This window comes from Sarcophilus harrisii, chromosome 2 (genome assembly GCF_902635505.1).
Source record: "Sarcophilus harrisii chromosome 2, mSarHar1.11, whole genome shotgun sequence".
NCBI lineage: Eukaryota > Metazoa > Chordata > Mammalia > Dasyuromorphia > Dasyuridae > Sarcophilus > Sarcophilus harrisii.
The window spans coordinates 150048532-150065719 of record NC_045427.1 but is presented as its reverse complement, the minus strand read 5'-3'; the positions used below and the strand labels follow the sequence as shown (position 1 = coordinate 150065719).

General features: G+C 31.2%; 1 protein-coding gene across 4 annotated transcripts in view; it reads right to left on the bottom strand.

The window, feature by feature from the left end:
- RALGAPA2 (Ral GTPase activating protein catalytic subunit alpha 2) overlaps positions 1-17188 on the bottom strand; it is a 409655-nt gene that overhangs the window by 165691 nt on the left and 226776 nt on the right. For all 4 annotated transcript variants that reach the window (XM_031951045.1, XM_031951043.1, XM_031951042.1 and 1 more), the window contains 2 exons: positions 8259-8382; positions 2694-2849 (listed from right to left, as the gene is read on the bottom strand). In XM_031951045.1, coding sequence (XP_031806905.1) covers positions 2694-2849; positions 8259-8382 — 280 coding nt within the window. The remainder of the gene's footprint in view (positions 1-2693; positions 2850-8258; positions 8383-17188) is intronic.

Here is a 17188-nt window from a genome sequence, read left to right as displayed (position 1 = left end):
GAAGAAGGATTACTCCCTGTCTCCTGGGGTAGATCATTCCACTGCTGTTTTGTGATCATCATGAGAAAAATTTTCATTACACTGAAACTAAATTAGCTACTTTGCTATTTCCAAACAACTTGTTTCAATCAAATGAGATGATCATTGCACTATATGTTTGGTATTATTGCTATTATTATATATCTTTACTATTCTGGTAGTTATCATCTGGACAATCTCTAATTCAGCAATGTATTTACTAAAATGAGGTACTACTATAAAGAGGAATCATGGTATAGTATAGAGAGAAAATTTGACTTGAGATTCTAAAGAACTTTTAATTCTCACTCTGTCAATTACTAATAGATTGTCATTCACTCTTTCTTTTTCAGTTTTGTGCCTATTAGAGATTATTCTACTTGTTTTCTTTTCACTATTTAAATGGATTCATGATTCAAATGGGCATTCATTATACTAGTGAGATCTCAATCCACTTACACTTTTTGTTCCTTGTAATTTAATGTCTTCCCATAAATAAATTCAATGGAGGTTTACTATGGGTTTAGGAAGGGCAGAAATCAGTATAGTTAGTAAATATATATATATATATATATATATATATATATATATAAACACATTAAATTTTTCATAACTCCAAAAATCTTATAAAAATTTCACTTTAATCACTCTGGTTAAGTGTGACTGTGTTGGTTATTTTCCCTTTCCTTTCCCCTCCCCATACACACAATGTAGCTCTTGATTAGACTTTGAGTCACTTGTAATTCCATTTATTCAGAGGTCATAGTGTTCAGTGTTTTACATTTGTGTAACAATACTAGTAAAATATAAGTGTCAAAAAGTTGGCTTATTTGTGACAGGGCTCAAACTTGGATATCACAAAGAGTGCTATATAGTTTCTTCAAAGGCAATCTAATCTGATCTCTTTGTTCTATTTCCACTCTAGTCTCAGCTTATTGTTCATTTGTAATGTCTGTCCAAAACATGTGCATTGAGGACTTACTCATTGTGTTCCCGTTCTAACTACATGCCATAATCTGGGCAATTCACATTCTTGATCCATTCATTTTTCCTCTGTAAATTGTTTAGGCTTTTTTTTTCCTATATGGATCACAATGAAAAAATTCTATTGTATTAAAATAATGATGAAATGAACATAATTTCATCTATAACCAACCTACTTTACAAATAGAGGGAATCCTTCTTCAATTTGGACTCTGTACAAAGCAACTTACATATCTGTGTTTATTACCCTTGAAGAGTATATGCTTTCCTAAGGCCTTGCTTAATACTAATAATCAGAGGACTGTTGAACAAAGTTATTTATGTGGTTACATTTGTGAAATATTTTGTGTGATATTAAAATGTGTAGAAGCTGTTGTTGCAAGAAAACAGGCAAGAAGTGGCATAAAAACAAAAAAATATGCAATGAGAAAAGCACACATGCCAGGCAAGCAGCAAGACTGAGGAATAATAGAGGGGCCAGGTGCTGCATTGTTAAAAGACCAAGAAAAAAGGCCTCTACTGCATTTGCTAGATTGTGTGTGGAGGATTTATGGGAAAATACCAACAAGAATCATACAAACTGTGACTTTCCTTGGAGAAAGTACACTTAATTATCAATTCATAACACAAAATGAGCAATTTTGCTGTAAGTTTAAATTTTACACAATAAATTATGATTATAATTCTTTTATATAGTGTTATGAGCTCTAATTTTCAAGATACAGTAGATTTAATTAACTGGTAAAAAGAACAAAAAAGAGAAAAAATAAACTCGCCATTAAGATGGTTAATATTATTTTAAGTTTAAGGAAGTTCTAAGAATGATCAGTATCACAAATAAATAAAATAGGATTGTGCGTAGAAAACACCAAATAAAAGATATCTCATATTACTCAAATTAGTTGAGCATTACTAGCAGCTTAAACATTATTAACAGTGTATAGCATTGTTTTAGGAATCAAACTATAATTCAGGCATCACCCCAAACTATGTAACTCTGGGTTCATTTAACCTCTGCGGGTGAACTTCTATAAAATAAGCAAAGTGGGATAGAATCAATCCTTTTTAAAAATTTTTTCTGATTTTTAAACTCTGGGTTCTATGTACTTCCACTGTACTTTTTTATTCAAAGACCAAAGTCACAGAGTTTTCAGCCAAAATATACACGAAGGATCTTAGAAATGACTAAGTTCCTTAAGAAAGAACACATGATATATATTATATATATATATATATCTATATATATAGATATATAGATATATATATATATATAATTTATATCTGTATACACATATAACGCATATACAGCATGAGGGAAAAGGTTAAGAAATAGATCTTGTACTTTTATCTCTAGTTCCAAAAACCTGTTTAAGCGTGATTAACTATTTTTGTTAACATTTCATCCTTTATTTGATCATCAGATTTTAGATGTGGAGTTTTAAAAGGATCTCAAAGGTCATCAAGTCCAACTTCCTCATAGGCAGATAAGGAATGGAGGCTCAAACAAGTTAATAACTTGCTTAATTTTATTTACAGAGGTAGCAATTTTTTTAAAAAGCCAGATTTCAAAATCAGTCTAGTTCCAAAAATCAGTATTTTGACAAAAACATTGTTTAGCAAATCTTAGAATAGAAGTAAATTAATAAGTTGCATGGTTCTAGAATAAAATTTTGAAAAGATATATACATTACCTTTTTGGTGAGGGAATCATCTGAATCAGATGGCATTCTAGTAGACACATGGAAAATCACTTCCACAGTAGAGGTAGCATAGTAAGGTGCAGTTTGTCCTGTGCTGCCATTCCTTTGGAGGCCACCCATAAATCCACAGTGTGTTGAAAGGTCAACCTTATATATGTGATATTGAAAAATAATGATAATCAAAAATCAGGTCTTCTGATTTACTAAGCCAGATGACAAGTTTACAGTTTTATAAAGCTCCAGCTTTACTGTTAACTGCTTAGTTAGTATCCAGATTCTTTCAATGATTTTGACACATTTTTTTCCTTCTAAGGAGCAAGAATTAAGATCCATTTAATTAACTATACTTTTTCATACCTTGAAAAAAAAGTGAATTTCTTTTATAGTAAATATATTAAGGATAAAGAAATAGGCTTTTTTTTTTTTTTTTACCTTGACAGAAAGAAAAAACCATGGTCAAGAATAGTCAAGAATGGTTACATTAAAGAACATATTGATACTTTTTAAATAACCATGTCTTACTGTTAAAAGAAGAGTTGAGAGGAAAGAGCTAAATTTCTGAAGACTTAATAATTAAAATAATACCTTATACCTAGTTTTTAAAAATCACTATCATATCCATTTCACATATCCATACTTCCCAAATGGTTTTATTTTAGTAAGTTAAAAGAAAATTAAACTATAAGAAATGAAAAGGACAGAAATCTATTTAGACAAGAAATTCCTAATGTTTTTTGGTGTGTAATTATACTCCGGCATCTGGCAAAATCTATATATTCTTCCTCAGATTTACAAAGAAAACCAATTACAGTAAAATATGGCAATCAAAATATTAAAAACAAAAGCAAACAAGTATAAAAAGCCCAGGATTGAGAACTCTTGGTTTAGATCATGTTTAGATCATTTAGAAATCTCTCATTTTAGAATAGTCTTGAATTCATAAGTACATCTTCTAGAGGTTTCAATGTCAGTAAGACTTAGATTCAAATTGATATGTACAGGTTGTATGACTTTAGCAAATTATTTAGGGAAACAGAAAACTATGCTGAATTCTGCCCACAGCTCGTTCTTTTTATATTGCCCTAAGATAAGAATGTTTTTTATTTGTTAAAATACATTTACTGTATTTAAAAATGTAAAATAACATTCTTAGTTCTTTAGAAAAATAGCTAGGCAAGATTTGGCCCTTCAGCTGTAGTTTGCAATTCCCTGTTTTATGCAACTATTTCTTAACCTGGGAGCTCTTCCCATCATGGAAACAAATGTCTTATTCATTTAGTTATTACATTCTTTTAAAAAAAATTTTAAGTTCCAAATTCTTTCTCTGCTTTCACCTTGCCTCTACCTCGTACTCAAGTTATATCTTTTCAATTATACAAGTGAAATTGTGCAAAACATATATTCTTTTTGGGGTACAGATCTAGTAGTGGCATTGCTGGGTAAACAATTAATGCAGTTTTATAGTCCTTTTGGGAATAGTTACACATTGTTCATAGAATGGCTGGATCAGTTCATAACTCTAACAAGAGTGCATTAATATCTTTTTCCCCCGCCTCCTTTTCTTTAGAATTTCTCATTTCTGACAGGTGTGAGTGGAAACTCAGCTTAGTTTTAAATTGTATTTTTTTCTAATCATTAGTAATTTAAAGCACTTTTTCATATGCCTCCTTAATCCACTCTTTTTTTTAATCACACCATATACTCTTTCCCTCCTAAGATACATTTCTATATCCAACTATTCAGTTGTTCAATGTGCACACATATATTCTTCCCACTTTGAACCAAATTCCAGGAAGAATCAGGTTCAAACATTCTCCACTATGCTCCTCCATTGTAAAAACAAATTCTTTTGGCTCTTTTCTTGAGAAAATTTTCTCCATTCTATTTCTCCCTCTCCCGTTCTCCCAGTGCACTACTCTTTCTTAATGCTTCATTTTTTTTTGTTTTGTTTTTTGTTTTATATCATCAACTTACATGCATAGTCTAGATCCATATAGATTCTTTTTAGTGGATTCTAATCTTGTCACAGGAGGACAAGGATAAAAATCTTACAAGTTACATAGAGGAATTTAAACAATTTAACCTTATGGAGTCCCTTATGAATTCACTTTCACATCTACCTTTTTATGCTTCTCTTCAGTTTTGTGGTGGAATGCCAAATTTTTTAGTCAGCTCTGTTTTTTTTTTTTTCATTAGGAATGCTAGACAATCATTTATTTCATAAAAGGCCTATTTCCCCCCATAAAGGTTTATACTTTGTTTTACTGGGTAGATTAGTCTTGATTCTAAACCTAACTTCTTTGTCTTTCAGAATTCAGAATCATATTCCAAGGTCGCTGTTCCTGTAATATGGACACTATTAAATTTGGCGTGATCCTGACAATAGCTCTATGATAAATGAATTTTTTCTTTCTAAATGTCTGCTATAGTTATTCCTGGATCTGGGGCTCTGTGATTTAGCTACAATACTTCCAGAAATTTCATTTTGGGATGTCTCTCAGAAAGTAATTGATAGATTTCTTCAATTTCTATTTTACTCTTTGGATCTAAGATGGCGATACAGTTTTCTTTGAAAGATGATATCTAGGTTCTTTTTTTCAATCAAGGCATTCAGGCAGTTCAATAATTCTTAAATTGTCTTGGTTTAATATATTTTGCAATTGAGTTGTTTTTCTAATAATGAATTTCACACTTTCTATTAATTTTTCATTACTTTTTAAATTTGTTTCTTGATGTTTCATTGAGTCATTAGCTTCTACTTCCACAATTCTAAATTTTGAGGAGCTATTTTCCTCAGCAAGCTTCTACACCTTTTTTTTTTTTTTTCATTTTATCAATTCTACTTTTTAAGGAGTTGTTTTCTTCAGTGAATTTTTTTACTTCTGGTTCCATTTGGCCAATTCTGGTTTTTAAAGAACTCTGTAATTTAGTGAAATTTTATGCCCCTTTTAGTGTTAGACCAAATCTTTTTTTTATTAAAGGTGTTATTTTCTTCAGTATTTTTTAGTGTCTCTTTTACCAAGCTATTAACGTTTTTCTCAAGTTTTCTTGCACTACTCTCATTTCTTTTCCCATTTTTTTCCTTCTTCCATTCCTACATTTTTTTTTAACTCTTTTATTAATTCCTACTAAGTTTATGTCCACTATTGCTCCTTTCATATTATCTCCTGAATTTATGTCTTGGTTTTCCCACAACAGTAACCTTTTTAGAATAGTTTTTTTTATTTATTTACTTGTTTGATTTTTGCACCTATTCCTGTTATTATTCTTACAAGGTGCTAAGTCACTGGAATTGATGGGCACTTTGGGAGATTCACAAGTCCATGAGATTCACAACTCAGGATTCAGTCGAGGAGATTCACAAATCAGGCACCCACAATCCCACTCTTGGAGGAGGAGTCAATTCATTCCATATATATCACCTTTGTGCTGGCTGGAGGCTTTGGATTCAGAAGAAGAGAGGCTGAAGCTGGACGAGGCAAAGGACTAGCAATAGGAGCTCTTGGAACCAAGGAGAGAGGCCTCTAAGAAAGCTAACTGGGCTATTTTGGAAGAGAAAATAAAGGACTAGACTTTAACTCTTGGCTGCATTTGAAGTGATTATTGCTCAGAAGTGAAACAAAGTCTGCCTCCAGAAGCCCCACAAGAAATCTGCTCGCAGAGAACTTTATACTTTAGAGAAGAGAACATTACATATTCCCAGCTTATTTCTTGACTTTGAATTCTGTTAAAGTTATGCTTTATTCCTCTGGAGGTGGATAATTACTATTCCAACTTTCAGAGTGAGTTTTAGGGATATGTAAGGTTTTTAGCACTTCAAAGATGGTGCCATTTGGGGAGAAACGTGGTCAATTTTTCTGCATATTCTCTGGTTTTTATCCCGTTCTCCTGCAGCTGCAAGCACCAGAACTCTTTTTTGGCCCTGAAACTTGGCCCTTTTGCCCAGATCCTTTGTTCACTTGCAGCTATGAGTGCTAGTTATCATCTTTGGAACTGTGACCAGTGGCCCTGCCTCCTTGTGACTAACCATCAGTGCTTAGAATCTGTGACCTAGAACTGCATATGGAGAGGTGCAATCAGCACCAGTTGCACTCTGCCAGCAAAGATTCCCCTGTGATCTCTTTTGACCAGTTGTCCAACCCCTTTACAATCTTCGGTTAAGAGCTCTCAAAGCTGTTATTGCTGCTGTTGCTGCTGCTGTCACAGCTGCTTCCAAGGTAGGCTGTTGGTGATACTACTGCATGTGCTCTAGTCTACTCTCCACCTTATTGTCAAAGACTTCTCCTGAAAAACACCCAAGTTGTTTTAGGCTAGAAAAACCTCATCCTAACCTTTTTTCTGGCTCTAGAAATTTACTCCAAATTTTGGTTGCTCCAAAATTTGATTTGAGATTTACTTTAACATGCTTTGGAGGGGCAATGTTGGGGGAGCTGTTCCTCCATCTTAGTTAGCTCTGCTGGCCCATCTGGGAGTTTCTACACAACAATGAAATAACAAACCTAATCTCAAGCCCTACTTTAATAATATGGTTTAGAAACACCTACTTTTCTCTGTAATACCTAGGATCAATCTTAGAAGATAGATGTGAATGGATACTCAATCCAGTTAAGAAAACTTACTCTGTTTTACCTTTTTAACATTATTATCTTATTCTTTTAAACTCTCTTCTCTATTAAAACCACTGTATTTTTGTCAGGCAATCCATATTTGTTGTTTTAATCTTATAATTAGATATTTTCCCAGCTAAACACATTTTCCCTTTCTGTTCAGGTTATATAAAAATAATATGGTGCTTTGAGAAATAGGTGTTTTGTGGGCCTGAAATCTCCTCTATTTAACTTGTTCATCTTTCGAGGCCCAAATCAAATGCTATCATCTCAATGAAATGCTATTATCTCCTCTCTCATCAGGGTTTCACATTACATTTTAATTTTTTCTTTTCTATTGCATAAGTAATATATTGTTTTATTTTTGTCATAACCATATATCTATAGCACATTCCATACCACACTTTTAGAGAAATATGGAATGTATTACATTTCAGTTATTTTATTAAGAACACTACTAAATGTTTAATTACTAAAAACTAATAACTTTAGTAGCTGACAATTACATAGCTTTAAAACTTGCAAAGTGTTTTCAATACACTATCTTATTTAATCCTCACAACAACACTTTTCAGAAAGTATAACAAGACTTAATATGCCCTATTTGCAAATGAACCAACCAAGGCTGAGATGGCTTAAGAAATTTCCTAAATGTCACATAGTTATTGTTAGACATGGAATATGAACCCAAGTCTAATTGATATCAAATCCAATTATCTATTTTATTTATATTGAAATTTGTATTTTTAAAGTTGCTAGAAATTGGTCAATGAGTGTTGAAACTCAAAAATTAATACATCAATTATAAAGGACTCAAAAATTCTTGATATCTGGGGATTTCTAAAGTAGACTTAATAAGCCAGCATAATTTTATACATAAATACATCAAAAGAAAAATCCTTTAATGTTTACTCAATTGCATTCAACTAATATCTATTGAATGAATTACCTCCCAACCAAGTCCAGCAACAAAGTCTTCATATGCTTGGCTTCCCCTTGCATTTGACAATATTGAGCACTTGTCTTCTTGTCCTTCAGCAATATAAAATACTGCAATTTTGTGAGTTTCACGGCTGTAAGTTAGGAGAAAATTGAAATGAAGTATATTTATAAAACAAGGGAAGTTGGAGGTACTCACTTAAAATGGATTGATATATCATTTCTTATATCACATACAGTTTAGCATTTCCTCTTTGTTTTAATTTAGGAACATTTTAGTTAGCCTTTCAAAAGGACAAAATTTCTACTCTAAATTTTATCATGCAACATTGTAAAAATTCTCTAATTGTAAATCACCAAGTTAATAATAATAAAACCCTAAAACATTATCATCTTCTAACAAGAATAGATTCTAACTTTGTCTTGGTCAGTAAAAAGTAACTGCCCATCATCAAATAATAGAACATCTTCCTCTTCTGAATATGTGTAATTGAATTCATGCTATGGGGTTAGAAAAATAATATTTGGCTGAGAAAGAATCAAATAGTTATGTCCATGAAAAGCTTAGTTCCTACTTATATTAGCTTAATTAGACCACGAATGAATTTACTATATTTGACTGATTTAAATAATTACTTTTTGTATGTATAATTAGGTTAATAGTACAAAAAAACCTTAAGTTTGTATTATATAAAAATGTACTTGATTAATAATAAACATCTTTCTTCCTCTCAAAGCCCTTAGTAGGAATGATTCAATTCAATGCCCTTTTTTAATGAGAAGTCATATTCCCCTAGGGTTTCTTGACTTGGTTTTTTTTAAATTAGGGTTGCTAATCTGATTATCATTGTATTTCCTTCACTATTTTTGGAGTATCCAATGAGAAATGTCTTTTAAATCCCATAAAATAAAGTTTTATTTCTCCCAAGTAGCATATTATGCTACAAGGGCCAAAATGACTAAAATTTATTTCTTATAGGCTAGTTCTTTTGAAATCCTAAGTTAAATAAAAACAAAACCCCCACAAAACTAACTTATGAACAACAAAGTCAGAAAAGAATAAGTTCCTTAAATATTTCCATATACACAAACTAATTATCATCTTATAAGTCATAATTTATTGAAACTCAACTAAATCTTAGAGAAGAAGAATGAGATTAGAAAAGAGGATTTAATGAATAGGGAAGAGGCTTCATTTGATTTACTAATAATTACAGAAAAGGTATGATTTGGACTATTAGTTCCATAGAGGAGTCAAATATATCTATTATGGAAATTTATCTGGAAACATTTGAAGACAATTAAATAACAGAAAATATATTGTCTTGTATGGAGTATTGGAAAATGTCCTACTTGGAAATGTATTCAAGCAGGTTAAGTGAAAACTGTTGGCACAATACACCTTTGCCTACTAGTCAGGAGGATGTGATAAAGATATATTGAATTAAAGTAGAATACCTATGGTCATTTCTTCGTGTGAGACTCCCTATCTCAATCGAATTGGAAGTGATTAACCTATTCAAGGCTAATACTCATCAGCATGAGAGCTTTGATTTGTTTCATAAGTAACCTGGTTGATTCATCCCTCTTTAGATAACCTGCTGGCTCCTTCCTTACCAAAAGCTCACAATACTAATGGCAATCTTAGTATAGAGATATTCAATCAGCATAACCTATTGAAGCTCAGAACTCCAGAGTTCAAGAAATTCGCCAGCCTCAGGATCTCTGTTGATTGAAATTATATCCATATACCACTATGCCTGGCAAACAAGTATTTTTAAAATCCTATTCAACAATGGGAATATTTGGATTGATCTCTAATTCTTTACTACAACTAAATCTGTTTTTTAATTTTATTTTATTATAGCTTTTTATTTACAAAACATATGACTGGATAACTTTTCAGCTTTGACTTACAAAACCTTCTGTTCCAAATTTTCCCTTCCTTCCTCCTACCCCCTCCCCTAGATGGCAGATTGTCCAATACATGTTAAATATGTTAAACTATATGTTAAATCAAATATATGTACACATATTCATAGTTACCTTGCTGGACAAGAAAAATCAGATATAGAAAGAAAAAAACCCCGAGAAGGAAAACAAAAATGCAAGCAAATAATAACAGAAAAAGTGAAAATGCTATATTGTGGTCTACACTCTGCTCCCATAGTTCTCTCTCTGGGTATAGATGGCTCTCTAGTAGTAACACTGCTCGATTAAAGAGTATGCACAGTTTGATAACTTTTTGGGCATAATTCCAGATTGCTCTCCAGAAGGGTTGGATTCGTTTACAACTCCACCAACAATGCATCAGTGCCCCAACATTCGTCATTATCTTTTCCTGTCATCTTAGCCAATCTGAGACGTATGTAGCGGTATTTCAGAGCTGTGTTACTTTGCATGTCTCTGATCAATAGTGATTTGGAACACCTTTTTCATATGATTAGAAATAGTTTCATTTTATTTGTCTGAAAATTGTCTGTTCATATCCTTTGACCATTTATCAATTGGAGAATGGCTTGCCTGAATCTATGTTTTAAAAAAATCTCTCAGAGTACTTTGGAAGAAGTAAAAAAAAAAAAATTTAAATGCAGTATTTATTTATGAAATCTCAGATCCAACTTATATGTATCTGTTCACTCTCCTTCAATTTCACACTTTTTTTGGAAATATGAGGTTCTTAAAACCCTTAATTCCCATGTTCTAGAAATAGATTAATTTCAATCATAAATAGCTGGATGTTACAGGGAGAAAAAATGACTTTTACTGTTAAAAATTCAACAAGTTACATCTTTCAAATTTGGGGATCACAGAAAATTTGCTACTTTTTAAACCTATAGCCAAACTTGCTGGACTCTGGGATGCATAGAATGTTTTAGTAGTGCTAACAAGCACTTAACATTTCACATTCACAGGATGCAGGAGTAAGTGGTTAATACAGAATGAGAACCAGACCTACCTTCTTGTTCCAGTTGATTTCAGATAAGATCAAATCAGTTTCTTTATGCTTTTTTATTTTTTTCTTTATATTATGGACCAGAATTTTTAAAAGGCTAACCTTCCCTTCATCTTAACACATAATTGTAAGATTATTACCAATTTAAGCAGTAAAACTGATTATTCATTTGATTTGTCCTATGTCTAGCACAAATTTTTGTGTATAATATCTACTTCATGCAGTGTTCAAATTTAATTAGCTACCTTCTTACATTCTATTAATATATATAGAAACCAGCAAATCAAAAGTATATATTCTTTAAATAATGGTGAAGTAGTATTTTTTCCCTGATAACAGGAAAAAAGTAATAATGTAATATGGCTATAGGAGGAAATCGGTTTAATAGGAAGAATTACTTTACTGAAAGTTGTAAAAAAAAAACTGAAAAATAGTATTGGTAAAAAACAGGTTAAGACATGGTCCCAAGTGTAAACTGAGAGAGATCAAACTATGGAATATATTTACTTTTTTGGTATCAAAAAAAGCTAGTGAAAACAGCAATTGTAATATAAAAGTTGGTATCTTTTTTATTTATCAAAGAACATTAAATTCAAGGGATAGAGGCTTAAATGAAGGTTAATTTGTAGGGGGAGGGAAACAGATGATTTGCCAATAAGCTTTTCAAAGCCATAGTTTATAAGTGCAACAGCACTCCAGGGAACCAATTCAATTGTACCTCACATAGCTAAAGTCTATTAAGTCTAAACAAAGTGACCATGGTTGTAAGATATCCTTTAATTTGCTTAACATGGAGTGTATGGAATAAAGCATGATGCACAGGAAAATCTACATTTGGAAGTCCATTCCATGTGCTCAATGATGGGTAATTCATGGAACACAAAAGAACACAATTCAATTTCTGTCACTTATACAGAATTTCAAAAGTTAACTCATTATTTCCCTAACTTCAAAGCAGAAGGTAAAAAAAAAAAAATTGAAAATAAGGATGAAGATACTAAAGAAAAAAATGAGCAAGTCTGTGTTAGGATTAAGATTAGGGTTTGAAGCATTTCAATATATTCTAATCAAATCCACAATTTGATGTCATCAAAATTATTTCCCTGTGAGAACTTTCCACTATTGAAGAGGAAATTAGAGAAATAATTAGGAGTTACTTTGCCCAACTTTATGCCAATAAATTTGATAACCTAAGCAAAATGGATGAATACCTTTAAAAATACAGTCTATAATCTTTAGCTGTCATCATGTAGATATGAATGAATGTTCACCAAGCATGTATTTTGTATTTTATTGCATCATACACTGCAACTAATAAGCCAAGGAATCAACATATATTAGGTGCATGTGCCATTTCTATAAACTACTAACTAAGAATAATAAAACTATCAATATAGTTTAGTATTTACTAATTTTACTAAAACTTTTTTGTTATGTATATGTAGGGAAGTCATAGGGATTATAAATTCAATTTGAGTAAAGTTTAAAAACCATCTATTTTATGATAAAGGGCCTTTAATTGAAGATGGCCAAAGCACTGATATTATATATTTGCTGTAAAGAAAATTATAAGAGTTTTATTTTTCTGATATTAAAAATTACTTAATAAAGACTTGTTTCTGTTAAAAATAAATAAAAATATAAGCTGTTAAGATTAACAGAAGAAGAAGCAAACTGCTTAAACAGTCTCATTATAGAAAAAGAAATAGAACAAGCTATTAACCAACTCCTTAAGAAAAAAATCCCAGATGGATTTACATGTGAATTCTACCAAACATTTATAAAACAATTAATGCCAATGCTATATAAACTATTTGAAAAAAAAAAAAACAGAGAATGAAGGACTTTTACGAAATTCTTTTTATGACACTGATACCTAAACCAGGTAGGACAAAAACAGAGAGAGAAAATTATAGACCAATCTCCCTAATGAATATTGATGCAAAAATCTTAAATAAAATATTAGCAAAAAGATTATAGAAGATCATCCCCAGAATAATACACCATGACCAAGGAGGATTTATACCAGGAATGCAGGGCTTGTTAAATTATTAGGAATATTAGGAAAGCTATTAGCATAACTGACTATATCAATAACCAAATTAACAAAAATCACATGATCATCTTAATAGATACAGAAAAAGCATTTGATAAAATCCCAACACCCATTCCTATTAAAAACACTAGAGAGTATAGGAATAAATATACTTTTCCTTAAAATAGTCAGTAGCATATATTTAAAACCATCAGTAAACATCATATATAATGGGGATAAACTGGAACCATTCCCAATAAGATCAAGAGTGAAACAAGGTTGCCCACTATCACCATTACTATTCAATATTGTATTAGAAATGCTAGCTTTGGCAATAGGAGATGAAAAAGAGGTTAAAGGAATTAGAGTAGATAATGAGGAAATTAAATTATCACTCTTTGCAAATGATATGATGGTATACTTAGAGAACCCCAGAGATTCTACTAAAAAAAAAATTCTAAAAAAAGAAATAATTCACAACTTCAGCAAAGTTGCAGGATACAAAATAAATCCTCATAAATCACCAGCATTTTCATACCTCACTAACAAAGTCCAACACCAAGAGATACAAAAAGAAATTCCATTTCAAATAACTGTTGATAGTATAAAATATTTGGGAATCTGCCAAGGGAAAATCAGGAACTATATGAGCAAAATTATGAAACACTTTCCACACAAAGTCAGATCTAAACAATTGGAAAAATATTAAGTGTTCGTGGATAGGTCAAGCAAATATAATAAAAGATAACAATACTACCTAATCTATTTATTTAGTGTCATACCAATCAAAACTCCCAAGAAACTATTTTACTGACCTAAAAAAAAATAACAAAATTCATCTGGAAGAACAAAAGGTCAAGAATTTCAAGGGAACTAATGAAAAAAAAAATCAAATGCAGGTTGCCTAGCTGTACCAGATCTAAAATTATATTATAGAGCAGCAGTTACAAAAACCATTTGGTATTGGCTAAGAAATACACTCAGTGGAATAGGTTAAGTTCACAGGACAAAATAGTCAATAACTATAGCAATCTAGTGTTTGACAAACACAAAGACCCCAGTTTTTGGGATAAGAATTCACTGTTTGACAAAAACTACTGGGAAAATTGGAAACTAGTATGGCAGAAACTAGGCATTGATCCACACTTAACACTGTACACCAAGATAAGGTCAAAATGGGTTCATAATCTAGACATAAAGAATGAGATTATAAATAAATTAGAAGAACAGAGGATAGTTTTACCTCTCAGACCTGTGGAGGAGGAAGGAATTTATGAGCAAAGAAAACTAGAGATCATTATTGATCACAAAATGGAAAATTTTGATTATATTAAGTTAAAAAGTTTTTGTACAAGTAAAACTAATGCAGACAAGATTAGAAGGGAAGCAATAAACTAGGAAACATTTTTACAGTCAACGATTCTGATAAAGACCTCATTTCCAAAATATATAGAGAATTGACTCTAATTATAAAGCCATTCTCCAATTGATAAATAGTCAAAAGATATGAATAGATAATTTTCAGATGAAGAAATTGAAACTATTTCTAGTCATATGAAAAGGTGCTCCAAAGCACTATTGATCAGAGAAATGCAAATTAAGACAACTCTGAGATACCACTACAGACCACTCAGATTGGCTAAGATGACAGGAAAAGATAATGACGAATGATGGAGGGGATGTGGAAAAAACTAGGACATGGATATATTGTTGGTGGAATTGTGAATGGATCCAACCATTCTGGAGAACAATTTGGAACTATGCTCAAAAAGAAATCCAACTATGCATACTTTTTGATCCAGAAGTGTTTCTACTGGGCCTATATCCCAAAGAGATCTTAAAGGAGGGAAAGAGACCCACAGCCCTTTTTTGTAGTGGCTAGGAACTGGAAACTGAATGGATGCCCATCAGTTGGAGAATGACTGAATAAATTGTGGTATATGAATGTTATGGAATATTATTGTTCTGTAAGAAATGACCAGCAGAATGATTTCAGAGAGATCTGGAGAGACTTACATGAACTGATGCTAAGTGAAATGAACAGGACCAGGAAATCATTATACACTTCAACAACAATAATATATGATTATCAATTCTGATGGATGTGGCTCTCTTCAACAATGAGATGATTTAAACAACTTCCAATTGTTCAGTAATGAACAGAACCAGCTATACTCAGAGAGAGAACTATGGGAAATGAGTCCACAACACAGCATTTCCACTCTTTCTGTTATTGCTTCCTTGCATTTTTGTTTCCCTTCTCAGATTTTTTTTAAATAACTTTTTTTTTAGATCTGATTTCTCTTGTGTAGCAAGATAACTGTATAAATATTTATATATATTTTGTATTTAACACATTTAACATGTATTAGAAAACCTAACATCTAAGGGACGGGGTGAGGGGAAGGAGAGGAAAAGTGGGAACAGGTGGTTTTGCAAGGGTCAATGTTAAAAAATTACCCATGCATATGTTTTGTAAATAAAAAGGTATAATAATTTTTTTTTTAAAATTATTTCCCTATGTACCAGTAACCAAGAAAAATTTAAATGACAAAGAAAGTTATCTGATATCTGGAGAGAGATTAACTTTTCTACAATTGTTAATGAATTTCTAAATATTATATAAAGTTCAACAAATATATTTCCAGAGCATCATTCATCATAGAAATTAAACAATTTAAGATAATATCTATGCAAAAAAATTTACCCTTTAAGCTTTTTGAAGGAAAAATCAAGTGTAAATTATGTCTTTTATATATATATGTTACAAAAATTTAAAGAAGACAGTTTTGCTTCAAAACTAGAAAGCAGTTAATTTATTTATGAAGTGCCCTAAATAAAAATAATGTTTTGAAAGACAAGAGGGAAAAGAGAAGAAATAAAGCGAGTGGGAAGAAAATTCAAGGTAAAAGTTTACAGATGTTAATTGGACTAGGATGACTTCGGTAAAGTTTTATAAAATGAGTGAAAACAATATATATGATGTGATCCTTATTCCCATTTTCTTCAGGGACTTTTATAAGGGATTTTAGGAATTTTTAAAAATAGAAGTTTTAATATTGATTCTCATGCTTATAGTGTTATACACACTTTTGTTTGAAAAGAAATGCATTAAACAATGTATATGTGAATAGTAGATGCTCCACAGACACTTATTACCTGAATAACTAACAAGCTTCAGGACAGAAATATAGGCATATTTATAAGCCTTTTATACTGTTATGCTTTTAAAATATTTCTCAGTATTAAAAAAATGTAATTTCCCCAGATGTTAAAATTGAGATATATCATGACATCTCAAAATAAAGTTCTGTTACTAGTTTTCCTTTTTTTATATTTTAAAAGCTATTTTATCATGTCTTCTATCAGAGTTTCCAAATTATTGCTGACGTTAGAATTGTAAGATTTAGAGCTAAAAAAGATCACTGAAAGTAATCTCTACTTCATCATTGCACATAAAAATGCATTAGTTTCAGCACATAGCATACAAATATATATAATTTTTAAAAGTTAAGTATTACAAATTCACTATAAAATTGAGGTTGAGATAAAACATGATGTGTCTAGTCTACTTAATTTTCTCTAGGATTAATACTTAAGAATTTTGTGATACATAATGGACATGGGGGCTAGGTAATGTAGGTCCAATACATCTTTCAGCAGCAGTGCTGAATTATATACCACAAATATTGAAGTTAATATAGACTGAGGAAGGATAGTCATTGGCCTAAAATTTGACCTAAACTTTTACCATATTGGAAAAGAGCTCATCTACAGCGATTTATAGCAGAACAATTTTGAACTTTGTGGTTAAGATAATAAACTTTTTCTAATTATATTTCAACAAATATGATTTCAAAGCAAACGCATTTCAGAGGTGCCAGATGTAAAGATGGGTACGTATAGCTAGATTTTTATCCCTTCAACTCGTATATCAAACTTGTCATCC